The 22,236-nt window shown below is 42.5% G+C and overlaps 1 protein-coding gene across 4 annotated transcripts in view; it reads right to left on the reverse strand.

Annotated features, from left to right (window-relative positions):
- Positions 1 to 10,197, reverse strand: part of PDLIM3 (PDZ and LIM domain 3) — a 33,740-nt gene extending 23,543 nt beyond the window's left edge. For 3 of the 4 annotated variants that reach the window (XM_003950486.3, XM_517562.5, XM_003310585.3), the window contains exon 1: positions 10,006 to 10,197. In XM_003950486.3, coding sequence (XP_003950535.1) covers positions 10,006 to 10,098 — 93 coding nt within the window. In that variant the 5' untranslated portion in view covers positions 10,099 to 10,197. The remainder of the gene's footprint in view (positions 1 to 10,005) is intronic. The other variant, XM_003950487.3, reaches the window with a different exon arrangement.
- Positions 10,198 to 22,236: the final 12,039 nt, after the last annotated feature.

Below are 22,236 nucleotides of genomic sequence, written 5' to 3' on the forward strand. Positions count from 1 at the left end.
TTTTCTCATCCTGTTGAATGATTTTGTTTCTTACTAACCACATTTCATATCCTTGTATCTGTTACTCTCTTTTAAAACATCTTACATAATTCCCAGTGTGAATCATACATTTTTTTGTTTTAAAAAATTATTTTTTATTTTTCATCACCCAGAAGTCTCTATCTGGGAATAGAGTTTTACTATATTTAGGCATCTTTTATATTCAGGTTGAAACTGCTTTCAATCCAAATATAGCAATCCTTACTATTTATCATCTTTAAAATTCACGTAAGAGGCATGCAATGGACAGTTTATCTCCCCCCAAAACTCAAATGTTGAAATCCTAACCACAATGTGATGGTATTTGGAGGAGGGACTTTTGGGGGGTAATTAGGTCAGAAGTGAGGAGCCCTCATGAATGGGATTAGTGCCCTTATGAAAAAGGCCTGAGAGAGAGCGCTCAGCTCTCTTGCCTCCAATAAGGAGGAAACAATAACAAGTGAGGTGTCTGCAACCCAGAAGAGTTTCCTCACCAGAACCCAACCATGCTGGTATCCTAACCTTGGATTTCCGGTCTCCAGAACAGTGAGAAATAAATTTATGTTATTTGTAAGCCACCCAGTCTATTGCACTTTGTTTAGAAATCTGTAGAGACTAACAAGAAGAGGCCAGATAATACACAAAATTATAACTTCTCTTGAACCCTTCAGAGAGCTGAAGTCACAGGGCAATAAACTTGAAATCTAAGGAAAGACAGGTGCCTTCAAGCAAAGGCAAGACATGAGCACAGGCTCACCTGCATGGAGCAGGGCATGGAGGAAGATGGGGCTCCCATACTAGCTGTTATGAAGAATTCAGCTAAAATTATTAACAAATTGCTAAAGATCCAGTGTGAGTTAACATGAGCGTACAGAACTCCCGGAAACCACAGAGACAAAGGAAGTTTGTATTCACTCATGGTCTCTTCTCCACGAATGAAGGACAGATGAAACAAAACTAGCAAGACAGTAGATTTTAATTAAACCATAGCAGCAATTACATTAAATGTAAATCATCTAAACACATTACTTAAAAAACAGAGACTATCAAACTAGGTGAAGAAGTGAGATCCAATTTTATGCTGTCCACATGTTTTTCAGGGGCAAGAATAAAAGAAATACTTAAGAATACAGAATATGGGAAAAATATGGTTTCCCATACTTTAAAATATTTAAAAATAGGAAGTTTGTAGTTATTACTGTTGCATATTCAGTTAAAGCCAATGATTCTTTTGATCAATAAACCTACTCCCAATTTTTCTGGGTAAATTCCAATTATACACCTCTGCCTAGACCTCACATGGGTCTTACCTTGCCTACTTCTCTCATATCGTCTTACATTATTCCTGCTCTCCCACATCCATGGTGCTGTGGCCATTCTGATTTCCTTTTAGTTCCTCATGTAGGCCAAGCTTGTGCCCTTTCTGGGGGTTTTCACGCACTCTTATTTCTGCCTGAAATGCTTCCCTTACTCTTCACTCCTTCTCAACCTTTAGGTCTAGGTTCAAATGCTGCACTCTCAGAAAGACTTCGCCAAACATCTGAAGTAGCTTCTCTAGTCCTTCCCTCATCATTTTTCAACATTACATCCTATTTCCTTAACGAAAATTATTTGTACTTTTATGTTTGTTTATTTACTCGTGTATTGTCTGTCTTCCCAAATAGACTGGGTCCTCTTGAGGATATGTACAATATGATGTATATTTTTAATACTTCACAGTGTATACCCCAGTATTTAGAATAATTGAAGAATCAGTTAAAAAGCATTTAAGTCAGAGCTTATATAAAAAACAACTAGTCCCTATATACCCAAAGATTATAGCTTTTAATGTCAACTTGTCATTGCTATGTTTGTGAGTTTCTACTAGAGCAGAACAATACATACTACTAAGTCAAATCTCAAACTGCTCCAGGAAGAAACTAGATTATTTCTAATGCTTTATTTAGGGATCAGTAATTCATTTGCTTTTTCTTTATTTGCTTATTCTAGCTATCTAATTGTGGTTCTAAGGAAGATACAAGTTCATCTAAATAAATAAAATTGCTAAAATAATAAGTTGTCTTGTGTCCTGGATCTTCTGTCTCATTACTAAAATGTTTATTGTACTCACTTTATTTCTATGATCACCTCACTGTAGCTATCACAATGATTTCCCAGTAGGAACAGTTAATAGAAGCTGGGTGAAGACAACTGGGGGTTATTATATCTTAGCCTTTGGGAGGCATTTCATAGCTGTTTTCCATTTAGAAACATTCTCAGACCCAGAACTGTTAGTAGAACAAAAGTTTCCATCCCCAAAGTGACTTGTAAGGATAAAAATAATCTTAAACTTTTAATTTCCTCTAATTTTTCAAAATCAGTATTTTCTATTTTTAAATGTCTAAGACTAGAATAATTTTCTTTGAGTTAAAACACAGGGCCAGGCATGATGGCTCATGCCTGTAATCCCAGTGCTTTGGGAGGCTGAGGTGGAAGGATTGCTTGAGGCTAGGAGTTTGAGACCAGCCTGGGCAAAATAGCGGGACCCTGTCTCTACAAAAAAATATATTTTTAAAAAGCTAGGCATAGTGGTGCACACCTGTAGTCCCAGCTGCTCAGGAGGCCGAGGGAGGAGGACTGCTTGAGCCCAGGAGTTTGAGGCCACAGAGAGCTATGATTGCACCACTGCACGCCAGCCTGGGCAACAGAGGTAGAACTCCTCCCCTCACCAAAAACAAAACAAAACAAACAAACAAAGAAAACACACAAGCAGGTGTATCTCAACATATTTGCTGTCAGAGCCTAACTTAGATTTTCTAATATACCTCAATAGAGTTAAGTTATGTAACACTCAATTCTGATTTGGAAAAGTCTAACTTTTCTTTTAGCTCTGGTTAGGATGAGTGTAAGGTGGGATGAGTGGAGGTTTGTTTCTGCATGTGTCCACACTAATTTTAAACACACATCTGAACAATAGCTTTTCATTATCTAAGTCCAATATCTATTGATATCTAGAGCCATACCCCTGATATTGGACTTACATAATGAATAACTATTGGATATCTAAGTTGAATATCTTAGATACTGAATATTACTAAAATTTACTAACAATATGAATACTAAATAATACCATCTTTTACTTATGCAAAATGTTACATTTGCAAAGCTCCTTCTCACACCTTTGACCATTACAACTCTCTAAGACAGGCTGGACAAGGAAAACTGGCTCTGGCTTTCAGAGGAGAAGAGGTGTCTAAGTAACCTGCGGCTTTGCTGCTGAGCAGCTGTACAGCTATGTCACCAGCTCCTTCAGAAGTCAGCTAGGACAGGTGGTTGATAGTGATGGCCAGATCCCACTTCTCATTTTGTATTCAACCTGGTTATTGCTGTCCTGAGACCTCTAAGGAGAGAGTTGATAAGAAAAAGGAAATAGAGAGAGGAATGAGAGAGAAGGAGAAAACATGATGCCTTTACTTTTTCCTCGTTTTCAAGTTCAGCGAGCCCAGTGATCAGAAAATGACTGCGAAATTGGCCTGATTTTACTAAGTTAAACAATCTGTTTTCCCTGCATTACTTTATATTATTACTTTATTGCATTATTATATTCTTTCCTTATTATATTACTTTGTATTAGCATGCACAGTTTATTACTGTTTTCCCAAATTAGGAGAAGAGAGAGCTGAAATGAGGCATAGTGTTTATCAGCAGATTATTTTTTATTTAGGTTCATTAGGGTCTCAAATATCAAAAGTACCAGAGAGATCATTGAACACGGTACTGCAGTGAATCACTTAGCACCATGTTTTCAAACTTGTGTGATTATAAGAATCACCTGGGGCCCTTGCTGAACATTAAAGGCTCCAGTCCTATTCCAGATGCTCGGAATCAGGAACAGAATCTCTAGGAGAGGAGCCAGGGAATTTATGCTTTTAACAAGCGCCTCAGATGATTTCTGTTATTCACATCAACTTATATTACTTGGATCTGTTGGGGAAAAAAAAGCTAACTGAAAACACAGATAAAGCATCTATAATGTCCTATTTATGTGGAGATGTAAGGCAAGCCCGAGACATGGTCCTGAGATGATGTTTCTGTTAATAAAAACGACTGAAATAGTTACGGAGCAAGACAAGCACACACTGAAGAACTGCAGGGCAGGCACGGACCGAAATCATGAGAAACCCCATTGTTCATTCTCCATCCCTAGCAAATAGACTCCGCGTGCCTCCTTGGCATCCACAGCCCTGCAGCACCTGCCTGCCAAAGACATTTCTAGAGCCACACCCCACACTGGTTATATTAGAATCTCTGCATGCACCTGGGCATGGGCGTGTTCAGAAGTCACATGGGCGGCTTTAACATGCTGCCAGGGCTGAGAACCATCACTGTATTACTATCGAGAACTATTATCTCACGTAATTCTTAAGACAATCTTACAACATAGTTATCTCTTTTTTAAAATGAGAAAATGGATGCTTGGAAAGTATAAGAAGCTTGGTTAGGGTCCCACATCCTGAGAAAACCTGAAATTCCCATCTGGGTCCGCCTCGCTCTATAGCTCAGAATCTTCTATCATCTCACATTGCCTCTCCTGCAGGTAATCTTTCCTTCAACACCTCCTAGCTCTTTGACCATACTTTTCTTGCGGAATTCTGGATAGGTTGTGTGATGGCAGTTCATATACATGTTCCTTTTTTTCTGCTGATATATTATCTTCTCAGGGGTTAGAAGCCCATCTAAGCCACAATTATATGCCCACAGTGTCTTTCACATACGAGACATTCTGCACACAGTAGATACTTGTGGGATGTATGAGTTACACACGAACCAGTACTTCCACGTAGACACAGTCTGTGTTAGAACAAAATTGAATAGGTTTTTATTTACATCAACCTTTCCACTACATTTGTGTTTTACCCTGGAAAAGAACTGCATTCCATTGCAAACAGTCCTTTCTAAAAGTTTAAACTTCAAAGGTAGTTTATATTACATGAAATTTCAAAAGTAGTTTATGTTAAAGTCATACACTTTTCTATCTTAAAGCCTGCACAAATTAGGAACACACTAACTTTTTCTATATTGGTACTCAAGCTCATATAGCATTCTCAGTTATAATAATCTTGATCTTGGATGTGCTCTGCATAGGAAGGAGGGAGGAGTGAAGAGGGGGAAGAAATTTTAGTGAGAAAAGACACACTGGCATCAGATATAGACAATCATTTTATATCATGTACACAAAAGAAGCTTGCCCTGTACACTAGCCTCCCCTTATTCACGGTTTTATTTTCTGCAGTTTCAGTTATCCGAGACCAACTGCAGCCTACAAATAGTAATTGGAATATTTGAGAAGTAAACAACTCATAAGTGTTAAATTGCAGCTGTGCTGAGTAGCGCGATGAAGTCTTACTCTGTCCCACCTGGGTCATGGATCATCCCTTTGTCCAGCGTATCCACATTGTCTATGCTACACTCTTCACCTGTAAATCACTTCGAAGTCTTAGTTATCAGATCGGCTGTCACAGTATTGCAGTGCTTGGGTTCAAGCAACCCTTATTTCACTTAATAATGGCCCCAAAGTGCAAGAGCGCTGTGCCCAATTATAAATTAAACTTTATCATAGGTATGCATGCATAGGAAAAAACACACACACATATATATATAGGGTTTGTACTAATGTAGGTTTCAGGCAACCACTGGGGGTCTTGGAATGTGTCCCCTGTGGATGAGAGGGGATTACTATATTCCATATTGAAATCTTGTCAAAGCAAATGATTTGCAACTTGTCTGTGAGAGTAGATCCAGCTTCTGGATGGTCCAAAAACTTAGACTCTTTAGAAGCTTCTTATAAAAAGAAAACATGCTCACTTAAAGAAGTGAACCTTCAAATTCTTCTGTGAAATGCTTAGACCAGTTATACACGGTGTTTGAAATAACAACTCCCTCCCCTAAACTGAACATCCCAAACTGAAATTTTATATTGCACAAGGTCTATCACACTTATTGCCTAGAAACTGCTTTCCTAAAAATTGTGTTTATCACAACCAGTTGCTAAAAATTTGCTTTGAGAATGTCTGGTGTTTGATTTACCTTACTTTTGATCTTTTTATAATACAAAGATTCATCTGGCTATTTGGATTGTAAACAATTACGGGCATGAGGGCCCTGTGTCCTAATTTTGTGAACTGTAATTTCAATTGATGGAGGCAGTTATATTTGTCACTCTCCTACACACTCTGGTTGGAGCCCCATTGTCCAGCAGTATTGCTGTCGTCTGTGTTTGTATAGTGTGAGGCGGGGAGTGAAGGGTATAGCTTGTAGGAGGACAAAAGCTGATTTAATGAGGACTCGATTAAACACATCTCGTTTATGGGACTTTTTGTGGCTTTAAGTGTAGATATTGGTATTTCAATTCTTTGTATATTAAGAACTTATTTAAAACTGACAAATCAGCCAGGCGTGGTGGTTCACGTCTGTAATCACTTTGGGAAGCTGAGGTGGGCGGATCGCCTGAGGTCAGGAGTTTGAGAGTAGCCTGGCCAATATGGTGAAACCCTATCTCTACTAAAAAAAAAAAAAATATATATATATATATATTAGCTGGGTATGGTGGCGGGTGCTTGTAGTCCCAGCTACTTGGAAGGCTGAGGCAGGAGAATCGCTTGAACTCGGGAGGCGGAGGTTGCAGTGAGGCGAGATCACTCCACTGCAGTCCAGCCTGGGAGACAGAGCGAGACTCTGTCTCAACAAAACAAAACAAAAACATGACAAATCAACTCACAATAGAACAATTCTCACTTATCTTTTTGTGAAATATTTTTGAGAACACATTCTATACCTATTTATAATAAAGTCATGTAAAAAGGGAACAATCTAGTCAATCATTCATACTGTGTCTATATTTATTCTACAACACATATGATCTACTAGGCACTGTGCTAGGCCCTGAATGGCCCCCAAATTAGAAGGTTTCTGCCTTCGGGGAATGTGCAATCTGGTGGGATACAGATGCAGTGGAACATCTGGTACAGGCATGACATAAGGAGGGGTTATACAGGCCGAAAGCTACAGTAATCAACCGGATGAGATGGCTGTTACTGAAAGAAGGCTTGGGGAGAGGCATTTGAGTGGTTTCCACAGGCATAGAGGACAGTGGTGTGGTGTGGGGAAAAGAAATCTGGGGAAAAATGGTATCAGGAGCAAAGACATGTCAGGGAAATCGTAAGTAGTCCAGAGGGCGGTACCACTGCCTACGTGTGGAACAAGGGGAAGAAAGGGAGAGACAAAGAAGGGAGAGGAAAGAAATGAAGTTAGCAACTCAAATTGGGATAGCAGATGGTGAAAAGTCATGAATGTTGTGCTAAGACATGCATTTCACTCTCTACAAACCAGTGATGCCGCTGAAGGATTTTTAAGAATGAGAAAGGAGCAATTTGGCATTTTCTAGAGATGGTAAGAATATGCTGTGTGAATTGGACCGGGGAGCCTAATGTCTAGGCATGGAGCTAGGAAATCTTGAAGAGGGACAGTAGTAGAAAAAATGGAAAGTGGCAGATGTTGAAGACAGAATCAATAAGGCCAGTGATGAATAGGATGGCACAAAACAACTCTTTAGAAATATTGGAACAAGTGTCCATTTTCACATGTGGCCTTCAGAATGCAGGCTTTGGAGGCAGGCAGACCTAGCGTCAGAGCTGGTCCCACTGCTTGTGATCATCGGCGGGTTAATAAATCTTTTGAAGCCTCATTCTCCTCATTTGCAAAAGGGGTTGTCACTACTGCTACTCTCCTAAAGATTATTGTGAGATTTCAGTGAGTTCGTGCATATAAAAGGTTCCCATCAATGCCTGGCAAGCAAGAGAGTACAATAACACACTTACAACCTCACACACTGCCTTTCAAAATGGTGTTAAAATGTTAAAAGCAGTACAACAATTCACCATTTAACAATACTGATAGTTATTTTTCTGTAATACTTTTCTGTAATACTTTTTATTCTTTTCCTTAACAAATTTCAATATTCTTATCATTTCAGTGAAAATATTCTGAATTAGGTGTTCACTAAAGCATAAAAGTTCTTATTGAATAAATAAATGTTCTTATTTATTCAATAAGAATCTACTATATACCTGGCTTTGGGGACACTTGGAATACAAAAATAATTTGGTTTTACCTGCTGTCCTAGAATTAATTAAAGAGAAAAGCCATAATCAAATGAAATAATATTTGGTCATAAACTGTTATTGAACCAAATGTCAAAAATGAGTGATACAAATTAGTTATGAGTTAGAAATTCCAGATAGAATTGGTTTCCCTAATAATAACTGCCATTATATCAAATATATTTACCAATAGCTATTGTAGTCCAACTCTGGAATGTAAGTACTGCTTTAAAATAAACATTTATAATGTCAACAACTCAAAATTTCAAGCATATGATTAATTATATTGACATACGATTATACTATAATAGCAAAATATTTCTTTTAGAAATACCTTAAAAGTTTTCGTGACAAAATTATTTTGGTTAGAATTTAATATAAATATGATTTATTCTGTGTTAGGATTCAAAAGCTTATTCAATTTAAATAAAAACTATACTCCAGAAACTAAAATATTTCTTAGTAGATATAACGGAAACTGTTTTTGTTGGTAAATCTATAATAGGAATTGCTTGGCCCAGGTCACTGAAGCATTTTCTGCTTAATTTACTTAGGAACGTTTTTGGGGGTATGTTGAACAGTTTTCATGTTTCATATAAAAACACATGTCAGATGTGTTTATATGTTTTTGAAAAATGTAAAACAAGGCTTGAAACGTTCCATTGTATGCGTCTGTAGGATACACATTTTGACATATTTTTAAAAGGATGTTGGTTCCCAAATCTCATAGGCATATATAAATAAAAAAGAATTTAAAAGGTATTACCTTGTTCAAAATCTGTATGAGCAGATCAATCAGATTATAACACATACAATTATAAAATATGGCATGAGAAGAATACAAGAAAATAAAGTATAATACTCTGCAACTAAAAGTATAATATTCTGGAAGTTTACGCCTTTAGGTATTAAATGTTTTATATGTGATAACTGAAATAATACATTAATTTTCTATGAAGAAAAACATTGTGTTAGAAAAAAACCAGCTAGACCAAATAATGCTTTAGAATTAATTCTACAAATTTACTGACAGGAGAGAAACCCTGAGGTTTTATTTTTACCTTGTTTTCTCATTAGACAGTAGAGAACACTAAGTAAAGCTTGACTTTGACATTAAAAGCATTATTTTCCGTTTTAGGCTGAGTGGTTTACTTTGCATCAGGTAAACTAAACTGTCTGCCACGTTTTCTTTGTAGCTAGAGGTAGAAGTTGGTAATTCCTAAGCCAAGTTCTCAGCTTTGGAAAACGTGCTCAAAGTGCCTGGAAACTGAGGAGTAAGCATTAGGAATATTTCCCCTGTCTGGGCTGATAGGAGCGGCTCCAGTTTGGCCAACGCAGGCCGTGCCCCGCGAACAGCGCGCTGCTGAACTTTTCATCCGGACGAGAAAAACGCTCAGATGCGCGCCAGCTCCAGGGAATGCCAGGGGGTGCCCGTCCCTCGTCTCTCCCACCCGGGACCCATCATTTGTTACGGAAGGGCGATGGGGTGTGTTTTATTTCTGTTATCACATATAAAACATTTAAAACCTAAAGGGGAGGAGGCACTCGAGCCTGGCAGCCTCGCATTCCCTGAGCCCAGTGGATCTCCTCGGAAAGTCGCTGGGGACCCAGAGGATGGGACACCTTTAGAGCGGACTTTGTCAAATCTCTGAGCCGCTCCGCAGCCACTTGACGGAGTTGCCGCCGCCCCCGGAGCTGGGCGCCGAAGCCCGGGAGCCAGCAGCGCCCCGTCCGTCCGCCCGCCCTCGCGCGCTTTCTGGCCGCCCTCGGCCCCGGGGCATCCACTGCGTCCCCCCGGACGCCGCCGGAGTCCCCACCTCGCAGCAAAAGCAAGAATGCCGACACCTACCCTGGTGATGACCAAAGGCTGGTTGAAGTCTACGCCCCCTGAGAGCCTGAAGCCCCAGGGCGCAGGGCCCGGGAGGATCACCGTCTGGGGCATGCCGCCTTCCTCCTGCCCACCGGGCTCTGAGTGTCCCCGCGCAGGGCAGCCACTCCGCGCCGGGCAGCGTCCTGGCCCCGACCCGGGCGGGGGCGCTTTATCCCCGCTGGGGGTGACGTCACCGCCCCGCCGTCCTCCCCGCCCCCTCCCACCCCGGAGAGCTCCAACTTTGGAAGCGAGAGCCGCGCCTGCCCCGCGGGAGTGCGCAGCCCGGCCGGCTGGGGCAGCCTCCCGGGCCGCGGCGGGCGCGGGGGCTTCGGGTTACAGCGTCCGTCGCTCTCTTGAAGTCACACCTGTCTCCCTGTTTATCTTCTGCTTGGAGCGCAGCAGTGCACTTTGTTGGAAGCGAAAGCAGCCAGACCACAGCCTCCATGCTTTCAATTAAAACGAGCATCATCAATACAATAAGTTATTTAGCAATTTCGAGTGCATTAATATTTACTTACGACCTCTGCGGCTTTGGCCAAATTACTTAATGTCCTTGTAAATTTTTATTTTATTTATTTATTTTTCGTAGAGACCGGGTCTCCACTTTGTTGCCCAGGCTAGTCTTGAACTCCTGGGCTCAAACAATCTTCCCACCTCGGCCTCCCAAAGTGCAGGAGAGTCTGGCTGGGGTCCTGTGGTAGTCTCAGTGTGGACTCAAGTATTTCTGGTGTTACGCGTTGGGATGTTGTGATTCCCAAAGGGAGAGGGAAGAATGAGGGAAGAGAAATAAGAAATGCTTTAAAAACTCAAGAATAAGGGTCTTGGACTTAATGCCCCATATGATAGGGTCGTATTGGTTCAGGAGGACAGAGCTGCAGCAGACTTTTAAGAGGGCAGTCTGTTTGGAAGCAGTTTTAAGACCGATGGAGAAAAGAGAAAGGAGATGCAGAAAGCAGTAAGCAGTAAGCAGTAAGCAAAGCGAACCAGCCTGGGCAAATGTAAATCACAAAGGTAGGATGGGCATTACTTTGTCCGCTGTGGTGGATTACATAGAAGTCCCAGGGGATAAGCATTTTCTAGCTCCAGACATTTCCCAGTGCCCCATCTATGCTGGACCATCGAGGAGCTGAACATTGTGTGTCCTGCTGACTGCCTGTTTGGGCTGTGGCTGTATCACTGCAGAGCACATTTCTTCTGTCAGCTGCTGGCTCTGTCTGCGTGGTGCAGACATACACATGCACACACACAGAGGTCCATTCAGAAAAAAAAAATCAGACAAGTCATTTGGTGTTGTGTAATTATAGTAATTGTTTTTACCTTACTTCACGAGCTGGCTTATATGAACAGCTCATTTTTTCTTTGCCTTTTTGCTGGTCATTTTGGCATCATTTAGATGTAGCCAATATCTATACAATATCCACATAGTATCTGATGAGTTCTTTTTTTTTTTTTTTTTTTTGGAGACAGAGTCTTAATCTGTCACCCGGGCTTGATGAGTTCCTAAGGCTTTGCAGAGAGCGTGGAAAGCAGGGACATGAGATGGGCAGTTTTCCTACATCCTACTCTTCACCGAGACCAGCAGGAAAGTGCTCAGAAGTGACTGTTAAGGTAGAGGTGAGACTAGCTGGGAGGGAGAATTCTAAGGAAGAAGCACCGGCCGCATCCTAAATGGTCCTAGAAAATCCTGCTTTGGGTTTGGGTACTGTTCTAAGAAGAGGTTCTTTTTGCATGACTTTGATTTTTTTTTTAAGTTTATTTATTTATTTATTGAGACGGAGTCTCACTCTGTCGCCCAGGCTGGAGTGCAGTGGCACAATCTCGGCTCACTGCAAGCTCCGCCTCCCGGGTTCAGGCCATTCTCCTGCCTCAGCCTCCAGAGTAGCTGGGACTACAGGTGCCCGCCACCACGCCTGGCTAATTTTTTGTATTTTTAGTAGGAACAGGGTTTCGCCGTGTTAGCCAGGATGGTCTCGATCTCCTGACCTCGTGATCCGCCCGCCTCGGCCTCCCAAAGTGCTGGGATTACAGGCGTGAGCCACCGCACCCAGCCTCATTTGTTTTTTTCTTTGGAAACGGGGACAGTGTTAATAAGAATGAAGTAATCAACTCTCCTTGGGGTGTGTGTCAAGGTTCCAGAGGAAGGGATGTCAGAGTTGGACCTTGAAGGGTAAGAGAATTTTGCAAGTGGCTGGAATTGGGAGGGGCACAGGAGGGAGGACATTCAAGGCAGAAGAACTGTATAGGATGTGCCATCACAGGGATGGAAGAAACTGATGACCCATTAGGAAATAGCAAGTAATGTGGTATGGATAGAGCCTAGCCCATTGGGTAGAGACAGGAGACAAGGATCACAGTAGTCAGTGGCCATATTAGTAGAGAGGATTTCATACGTTACAATAAGGTTTTGACTATTGAGAGCCTTTGAAGAATTGTAAGCAACATGAATAATAATCAAATTTGCATTTACAAGCATCATTCTGGGAGGTGGGAGGCTGAAGCACAATTGAAGGAGATAACCCAGGGCGTCCCATGAACAATTACTGCAACAATCCAGTGGAGGATATCGATTGGGGCAATGAGGATGGAGCAGAGTGGGCAGATATGGGAATCACATAGGGGTTAATTGGCACAATCTGGGGACAAATCTCACGTGGGGGATTAGGGAGTGGTTAGGAGATTTGGATGGCTCCCAGACTTCCCCGTTGGGTTTTACATGAATGGTGGAATTATGAACAAGGAGAAAATGTGTAAGAAATACAACAAGCTATTTTTGTTTTAATTAGGGAATGGTGGGTTAGAGCACCATTTTGGCCGTGCTGATTTTGACACCTGTAGAATATCTGTGCCATATAGTGTACTGGTTAAAAGACTAAAAGATTTGGAGCCAGACTGCCAGTCTGGATATTCTAGATCCATTGTATTTGCTGTGTGATCTTAAGGCAAGTTATTTACCATCTTTGTTAAAATGGTGATAATGATAGTATTTGCCTCCTAGAGTTACTGTGCAGTTTACCTGAGTTAATAACAAAATACCTGAAGTGTGCTTGGCACACGCTTTATACATGTAATCATTGGCTATTATTATTATAAGCAATTGGAGATACAAATCTAGAGATCTGGGCTTGAGATGAAGATTTTGGAATTATAGTAGAATCTATGGCTGTAAGTTAGACATTTTTTAAAAAGTGGTTGCAAATCCTTTGACACTCTTCAAGAAATGGAGGCTGTGTCTTCTCTCCTTGAACTTGCATAGAGGTGTGACTCTTACATTACTAATGAAATGAGGTGAGACTTCTGAGGCTAGGTCAGGAAAAGCAATGCAGCTGCTGCCTTGCTGATTGTAACACTTGTGTCTGATGCCTGGTTGCTGTGTAAGAGCTCCGAGGTGCCATGCTGTGGGGAAGCCCAGGCTGCATGAGGAGGTCACATATTGGTACTATTATTGGTAACCCCAGACTAGGCACCAGACCTGTGAGAAAAGATTCTTCTTTCCAGTGTGTCTTAGCCAGTTCAGGCTGCTATGGCAAAATACCATAGATTGGATGGCTTAAACAAAAAGCTTTCATTTCTCACAGTTCTGGAGCCTTAGAGGTCCAAGATCAAGGTGCAGGTAGATTGAGCACCTGGTGAGGCCCCTCTCCCTCATTTGCAGATGGCTGCCTTCTTGCTGTGTCCTTGAGAGAAAGCTCTATTTAATCCCTTCTTCTTCTTAAAAGGACACAGATCTCATCTTGGGGGTTTCACCTTCATGACCTTATCTAAACCTAATTACATCCCAAAGGCCCCACTGCCTAATACCATCACACTGCGGATTAGGGTTTCAGCATACGAATTTTTTGGGGGGACACAAACATTCAGTTCATGACACAGTCTCCATCCAGCCCTTACATCCCTCTCAGCCTCTGAGTCCTCTCAGCTCAGGCTGCAGACATTGTGGGGCAGAGAGGAGTCACCCTCACTGTGCTCTTTCTGATTTGCTGACCCATAGCATCTGTGAGCATAATAAAATGGTTGTTTTCAGCTTCTAAATTTGAGGATCGTTTGTTACACGGTAATAGTAATAGATACCAGATGAAATCACCCAAGGAGATTAGCTATGCAAGGGGAGAAGACAGACATTGAATGATTGAACCTTGAGGAACAGCAGCATTTAAGGGGCAGGAAAATAAGGGGACCAGAGAAGATGATTTTTCTCTTACAAAACATTTAAAGAAAACCATGAAAGTGACAGCGTGGAAGACAGGTGAGGAGAAAAATTCAAAGAGTGAAGGCAAATATCACAGAGAGGTGCAGGTAAAGTTGTAATGATAGGTGCTTGTTAGATTTGCTCATTCTCGAGTTACTGGAGTCTTAGGGCAGAGTCAACAGAATGATGAGGACAGAGGCAGCCTGCTGTGGTCTGAAGATAATGGGTGGAGACAAGAATACAGAAAATCTTTCCAAAGAATTTGTTTATAAAAGGGAAGGAGAGACCCAGGACGGTCAGCTGAGGCAGTGCACATCAAGAGAAATGACTTTTAAAAAATTAGGATGCAAGGGTTTGCTGAAGTCAGAGAAGATGCTGAGAAACAGAGAGGGGATAGGGATGGAGCAAGGGCCGGGCATTGATGAGCGGTGGAAATGCAGGTCTCCAGGATGACACACCCCTTTTCTTCTGAGAATGGTTGGAGTTCTGTAAATTGAGGTGTGTTAGCTGTACAATAACAGATGATCTAGTCCTGTAGTTAGTTCATTGAAAACCTCCCTGCCTGCTTTAGGCCTTCGGGGACTTCACCTCTTGTTGGCGGCAAGTGTTCTGAGATTGCTTCCCTGCCAACAATCTTTCCTGTGCTTTCTACCTCGCAGACTTATGCCAGATGGAGACGCTGTCACTCTTCGGGTCGGGGACCTATGCTAGCACTTCACTGCCCTGGGATAGAGCAAAAATCTGCTAATGAAGGGCTTGGAGGGCCTTTCATCATCTGTAAACACGTGCCGTGTACGCTCTTCAGGTTTGTCTCTATGTCGCACAACAGTCATTGCAAAGGCCGGCCGGGGGTTCTGGCTCCTCTTCCCAGGTTTTTTATACTTTAACGTTTTAAAACTTTCTTTTTCTTTCTTCCTTCCTTCCTCGTTTTCCTTCCCTACCTCCTTTTCTTTCTTCCTGTCTTTCTTCCTGTCTTCCTGTCTGTTTATATCTTGGGTTCCCTTAGCCGGCTAAATTTTTTTGTGCATTAAAAGAGCATTGGTGGTTATTAGAAATGCAAATTCTTGGGCTCCACGCTCAGGAGATTTGAATTCAGTTGCCGAGGCCAAAATCCACTGTGGGTGGTCTGTGGACCACACATTAAGAAACAGTAATTCCAGTCAACACATAGGATTAGACTTTCTTATACTGTATCTTTTAATGTGCTGCTCCTCCTTTCTGGAATATTCTCTTTTGTCTATCACATCTCACCCTCTTTCCCCATATCCTGGGAAGATTGACCATCTGTAGCTCTATCAGACTTTCTCCTTGCTTAGTTCTTCCATCTAGGCAACAGAACACGAAAGTCTGAACTTGGCCATCCTCCAGTTTAGCCAGTCACTTAGCAATGCGAGGTGCTGGGCTAACAAAGGAACGAGGCATGGATGTGGGTTTGGGAGGTGCACACTCTTACAACATGCCTTTTCCATAAGGGCTATTTTCCTGTATTCCCAACCAGACAGTAGGCTCCTCCAGGGCAGGGGCTGCCTTTCTTTGGAATCAACCACAACTGCCACCCCAGTGCTGGGCGCTGAAGAGGTGGTCAGTGATTCCTGATAGGGAGAAACAGGTTTGGTCCTGAGATTTGTTGGATGAGGGAAGCTGACTCTTCCTTCTATATTTTCCTTCAAGAATAGTCCTACCAAGAAGCACCTTCTGGCCAATTGCCATTATGTGCAGTGTTTACAGTTTCATCTCCCTCAGCTTCACCTTGCTATTGGTGTATTTGCATATACTTGCCGGTCTGGCTGTGCAGATCAACTTATCCCAGGGCCAGGCAGCCAGCCAGCCAGCGCTCCCAAACCTTCCACGCATTGTGTATGACTTCCTTTTTGGGAAGAGCCCATGTGATTTTCATGTTTTGGAGGACCTGGCCCTTGTGAAATCTCTTATGGGGAATTAGCCACACTGAATTCCATGCTTTGTGTCTGCCCTCGGTGCTGGCAGGAGCCTATATTGTTTCATTCCCACGTCGTCACACTCCTTGGGCTGATGTGATGGTTCAGCTCGAGTTCATTTGGTATTCCCCTCTGAAATGTCACTGAGTTTTCCCACTGTTTGTTCTGAATGAACTAATAACAATTGAGGGAATCATTAGTATGCTGGGAACACGAACTGAGACATTGTGGGTGAGCAGCAAATTGGGGCCTCCTTTGGGCATCAGCTCCTGTTGCTGTGTGGCTGCCATTTCAGTACTAGTGCTTTTGCTGGGTTGTGAAGAAAGAGGGTGTGCATGAGTGTGCATGAGTGTGTGTGTGTGTGAGAGAGAGAGACAGAGAGAGTCAGGGTGGGGGAATTACTAGTGTTTTGCTGGGTTGTGAAGAAAGAGGGTGTGCATGAGTGTGTGTGTGTGTGAGAGAGAGAGACAGAGAGAGAGAGTCAGGGTGGGGGAATTACTAGTGCTTTTGCTGGGTTGTGAAGAAAGAGGGTGTGCATGAGGGTGTGTGTGTGTGTCTGTGTGTGAGAGAGAGAGAGAGAGAGACAGAGAGAGAGACTCAGGGTGGGGGAATTTTCACGTCTTCCCATCTAAGCAGCTTGTCTCTGCCATTTCCATCCTTACTGGATTGCCTTCCAGTTGGATTTCAAGCTGAATGAGGGCGTGTTGCTTCTTGCCACGTCTTCCCTTGTGGACGCATGATCTGGTTCTGGTTCTGTAAAAGTGATTTTGATGAGAAGAGCTGCTGTGAAGTGTCAGGCATTGTGCTAGGCATTTGAGATGTTAGTTACTTCTCATTCTTCAGACAATCTTGCAAAAGCACGTATGATCATCCCAGGATGGAGAGAGGGAGAAGATAAAGGGTTCCTGGAGAGTGGTAGAGCAGGACTCAAACCTGACTCTGCATCTTTTCGCTGCTTCACAATTCTTTTACTGCTTCACGTTGCCTCTTAAGAAGGCACATTTGCTAAGGTTTGCTGACCCTAGAGCCTCTCTCACAACCTCTATTCAATATTTGTGCAATGGTTTAAGCTCCTGAAAAGCCAGCAGCTCTATTCAGACTGGTTTCATTCTCCCTGGGGACTAAGGTGAAGTCACAAAATGCTGTGGAAGACAGCTGAAATTTGGAGTCCATTTCCCTCATTGCAGCCTGATAATGTTGTCTGGATCCTAGAAATCCCGGCCTAGATGTGCATCAGGAGACTGGAAAGACTTGGTCTTCGGTCAGTGGTATTTTGTTTGCTAGGGTTAGCTGGCCTCAGATTCTCTCTGGATGCACCTGCACATGTTTTTCATGGCACCGGAGAGCAATCTGAAGAGCCAGGATGCATATTTGTAATAGAAACACATCTGAACCCATTCGTCAGTAACAGAGCCCATGCATTGGACGGCTGAATGGTTTGGACGGCTGACTGCCTGGCCTCGATTGAGTCACTCCCAAGGTCTGGAGTGGAGCACTAATGCTAGTGTTTAATCTGTCACAGACGCCTTGGCCTTCTCCGTGAGCTTTCCCACCTGTTCCGCCGCTGGGACCCGTGGCTGTCTCCTAACAAATAAAATGTGTGTGTTCTGTACTAGACATGTCAGTTAAGTCAAGAGAGGACTGGGTTCCATATATAGTCATGTTTGTGGTGTTGAGTTTCTTTTTTAAAAAGTCCTTTAACTAGAGATGAAAAATTAGGATAATAACTAATGATTAACTACTTTATAGGGTCCATATTTAAATGATATGGAAAATATTGTTCATATTCTAGGATAATAGGCTCAGACTTCTCTTCAAGAAGAGACAGAGACACATTTTAGAGTGGAGGAAAATTAGGACTTCTGCCCTGTTTCTTTCCAGTTTTCTGATGACATTAGGAGGAAATGAACATTTTAGGTTTTAAGTCCTGACCAGCTGGTTGTGGTTAAAGGGAAGGTTAGGCTGGGCGTGGTGGCTCACGCCTGTAATCCCAGCACTTTGGGAGGCCAAGGCAGGTGGGTCATGAGGTCAGGAGTTCTAGACCAGCTTGGCCAACATGGTGAAACCCCATCTCTACTAAAAAAAAAAAAAAAAATGCAAAAATTAGCTGGGTGTGGTGGCAGGCACCTGTAATCCCAACTACTTGGGAGGTTGAGGCAGAAGAATCACTTGAACCCAGGAGGCAGAGGTTGCAGTGAGCCAAGATCACGCCACTGCACTCCATCCTGGGCGACAGCAATACTCCATCTCAAAAAATAAGAATAAATAAATAAATAAAGGGAACGTCTCTCTACAGGAAAGCCATCTGCAAGGAAAACACACTTGCTGAAACTTTCCTGGAATAGAGAAATCACTAAATTTTAGATATAAATTGGATGTTCATGATCCAAATTAAAACCAAACTCAGTGAAGGCCTTGGGCCTAGCTATGGCATTAAGATTGTTCATCCCTTGGATCCTGTCTTACCAGAATCTTCTGGATTTTCTCTGACATGCATCACCGGTGCTCCTTATAGTTCCTTGAAAAGGTCCCCCTTCTCATTGCTCTAACATGGCAGTGAGTCCCAGATTAATCTCATTTTTGGAATATCACTGGGTGGTCTCATTAAAACCCATGCCCTTTTCTACTTAAAAATGAAAGCCGGCCCCTCCCAATTAAATCTATAGCTCCTTTTTTACTGTTTGCTGGACCTGAGAGTCATCTTGAAGTGTCTATTCAACTTTTTCTCTCAGAGGAACTCAAACTCAACTTGTCCAAAATTCAAATCTTTTGCTTCTTTCCCTTCCTCTCCCCTCTGTTTTGGTGAAGAGCATCCCCACAATCGTCCCTCAGGGCTCAAACCTGAGTGTCACCTTCCACGCCTCCCCTCAACCACCGCAAGTACATATCAGGTCAGCAAGTCTCTTGGATCACATCCTCCTTACTAGCCTCACATCCAAGTCCTGTGGACCACACTGGTATGTTACTCTCTCCTGTTTCTTCCTGCATTATCACATGGCAGAAGGAGAGAAGGTAGAAGCAAGCACATGAGACAGAGAGAAAAAGAAGTCCAAACGCCCAAGATAACTAACCCACTCTCACAACAGTGGCATTAATCCATTCATGAGGATAGATCCCTCGTGGGTACGTGACCAGCTCTTGCATCGAAACCCTTGTCTCAATGCCGACTCTTTTAGTTGCTCTCACAGACTCTTCGTGGGGTGACCAGAAGCTTCTTCTCACCTCTTTCCTTGCCTTGGGCTTTACCCCTTCCCGTCCACCCTGCATGCTGCTGCCACTGTGATCTGAAGGATAAGTATCACGGAGTACCTTCCCTGTTTAAAGTTCCTTGGGGGCTCCCCAGAAGCATTCAGGATAAATATCAGATGCCTTGACTTAGTCCATAGTCCCTGAAGCTCTGCCTCAGATTGGGTCTGTAGCTTCAACTTCCGCTACTCCCTGGACAGATGCCCTTTCTCTAGCCATCTAAAGCTCTTGTCCACAGAACTCCCCAAATGGCCTAGTGTTTTAAGTCCTTGACCATGATTCCTCTTTGGCTTGGATTCATTCATTCAGTCAGTCAGTCAGTCATTTATTCAACAATTGTTTGTGGAGATTGTACTCTGTACCAGACACCCTTCCATTGATTCCTGCTTTCACGAAACTCACATTCTAGTAGACGAATACAGTAAACAAGCACACAGTGAATCTCAGATAGTTCTGTAAGTTATGAAGGCAATGCGCCAGGGTCATGAGATCGCCAGTACTAAGAGGTATATGTGATGAAATTACGTGGGATGTGCGTGTGCTCATGCAGAAAAGCAACTAAGACCTCCTGAGCTCAAGAGAGCTGCCCAAAGTTGGGGGGCACCAAGTGGCAGAGACAGTGGGTAAACATGGCAGTGTGGGTCCAGCGTCCACACGCACGGCTCTTGATGAGCACTTTATCCTGGGATGCAGCTGAATACTTGGCACATAGCAGCCAAGTACATGGAAGGAGGGGAAGATAACATTTCCACATGTGTCCAGGACCATTTAAAGCTATTTCCCACACTTTTAATTCACTCGTTTGGAATAATGTGTGTTACAAATTCACGCTACACGATCTATGGCGTTCATCATCAGGAAAGAAGGGTCTACTCCCAAAGGCAGGCTATTGAGTTCAAATGCACCAGCGGATCCAATTTCTTCTTGTGAAAATACAGGTGGAGTAGATGAATATTTTTAAAAATAAACATGAACCAATCTGTTAAAAAAAATGGTGTATGTGAATCTGCAGGGGCTGTGTTAGACAGCGTTCTGTGGGAAGGTCCTCCTGAGAAGGGCTGTTTTTCCAGAGATCTCAGCTGGGAGGGAAGAGCCAGGAGCTGTGAGGAACAGCGGTGTAAAGGCCCTGAGTTGAGAATACCCTGAGTGTTTCAGGGCTGTTTTAGAAGGCCAGTGTGGTTGCAGTTTAGAGATTGAGGGAGAGTGTGGTAGAAGATGAAGAGGAAGAGACCGAATCATGTTGGACCACGGAGGCCATGACCAAGAGTCTAATTTTTTATTTAAACGGGGGAGTGATGCTATCAGATTTATATTTCAAAAAGATTGTTCTAAAATAACAAGTGTTGGCAGAATGTGGAGAAATTGAGGGACTCATATATTACTGGTGGGGATGTAAAATGGCACAGCCACTACGGAAAACGGTTTGGCAGCTCCTTAGTAAGTTACCTCACAGACTCACCATAAGATCCAGCAATTCACTCCTAGGAATATAACCAAAGTAATCAAAAACCGGTGTTCAAACAAAAATGCATACATGAACGTTCATAGCAGCACTATTCACAATAGCCAAAAGGTGGAAGCAGCATAAAAGTCCATCAGTTAATGAATGAGTAAACGAAATGTAGTGTATCCAAACATTGGGATGTCACTCCGCCATAGAGGAGAATGAAACATTTATACATGCCACGGCATGCATGAGCCTTGAAAACATTATACTAAGTGAGAAAAGACAGACATGAAAGGCCACATATTGTATGATTCCACTTATATGAGTATCCAGAATAGGCAAGTCCATAGAAATAGGAAACAGATTAGTAGTTTCCAGGGGCTGGAAGGTGTGGGGAACGGGGAGTGACTATTTAATGGGTACAGGTGTCCTTTTGGGGTGATAAAAAGGTTCTGGAACTAGGTGTTGGGGGTGGTTGTAGAAATTGTAAGTTTACTTAATGCCAGGAATTGTATTCTTTAAAATGGTTCAAAAGGTCAATTTTATGTTATGTGTATTAGTCAGCTTGGGCTACCATAACAAAATCTGGCAAACTGAAAGGTTTAAATAACAGCAATTTGTTTTCTCATGGTTCTGGAGACCGAGGAGTCGAAAGTCAAGGTGCCAGCAGGGTTGATGGCCGGAGGGGCCTCTCCCCTTGGGTGGCAGATGGCTGCCTTCTCGCTGAGAGCTCATGTGGCTGTGGTCTAAGGATGTAAAATGGGTTCAGCCAGCCTGCTAATATGCTAGTTCAGTCCTTTGCTTTGCATTTTAAAAATTTCCATTCTCCAGCTAGCAAACTGACTTGCCACAGATTACAAATTTCCTGAAAATTAAACCATAAAGGGATTTAAAATCTATTTTAAGGTGTGTCAAACATCTTGAAAAAAGTTAATGAACTATGTATTTTTTAAGATAGTGTGCTGCCTAAAAAGATAAGCCAAATACTTTGAACGTTATGCTAGTCAGCAGGTGAAATACAAAAATGAATTGCACATTTTCTCGAAAGCATGATTTTTAAAAGAAAAAAAAAAGAAGTGAAGTGAAGATTAAAAAGAGAAATTTGCATCTGTGGGTGTCCTAGAGAAGCAACTGTAATGACTGCCTGCCATTCATGTGCCACGGGGTAATCTATTCAGAGGAGGTGTGCTCTTTATTCTGGGGTAATGCTGTATGGTTTCTCTCTCATAGGTTAAATTTAGCCCTCTAACTTATAATGTACTTACTTATACAGGGCTTCATTGGCATCAAGATGTCTTTTAGCTAAATATTTTTTGAAGGTATAATAGATGAGATAGTGATTGACTTGAGAGATTGGTGGGAGGCTTCACAGGCATTACTAGAATTGCAGACAG

This window comes from Pan troglodytes, chromosome 3, assembly GCF_028858775.2.
Source record: "Pan troglodytes isolate AG18354 chromosome 3, NHGRI_mPanTro3-v2.0_pri, whole genome shotgun sequence".
NCBI classification, from domain to species: domain Eukaryota; kingdom Metazoa; phylum Chordata; class Mammalia; order Primates; family Hominidae; genus Pan; species Pan troglodytes.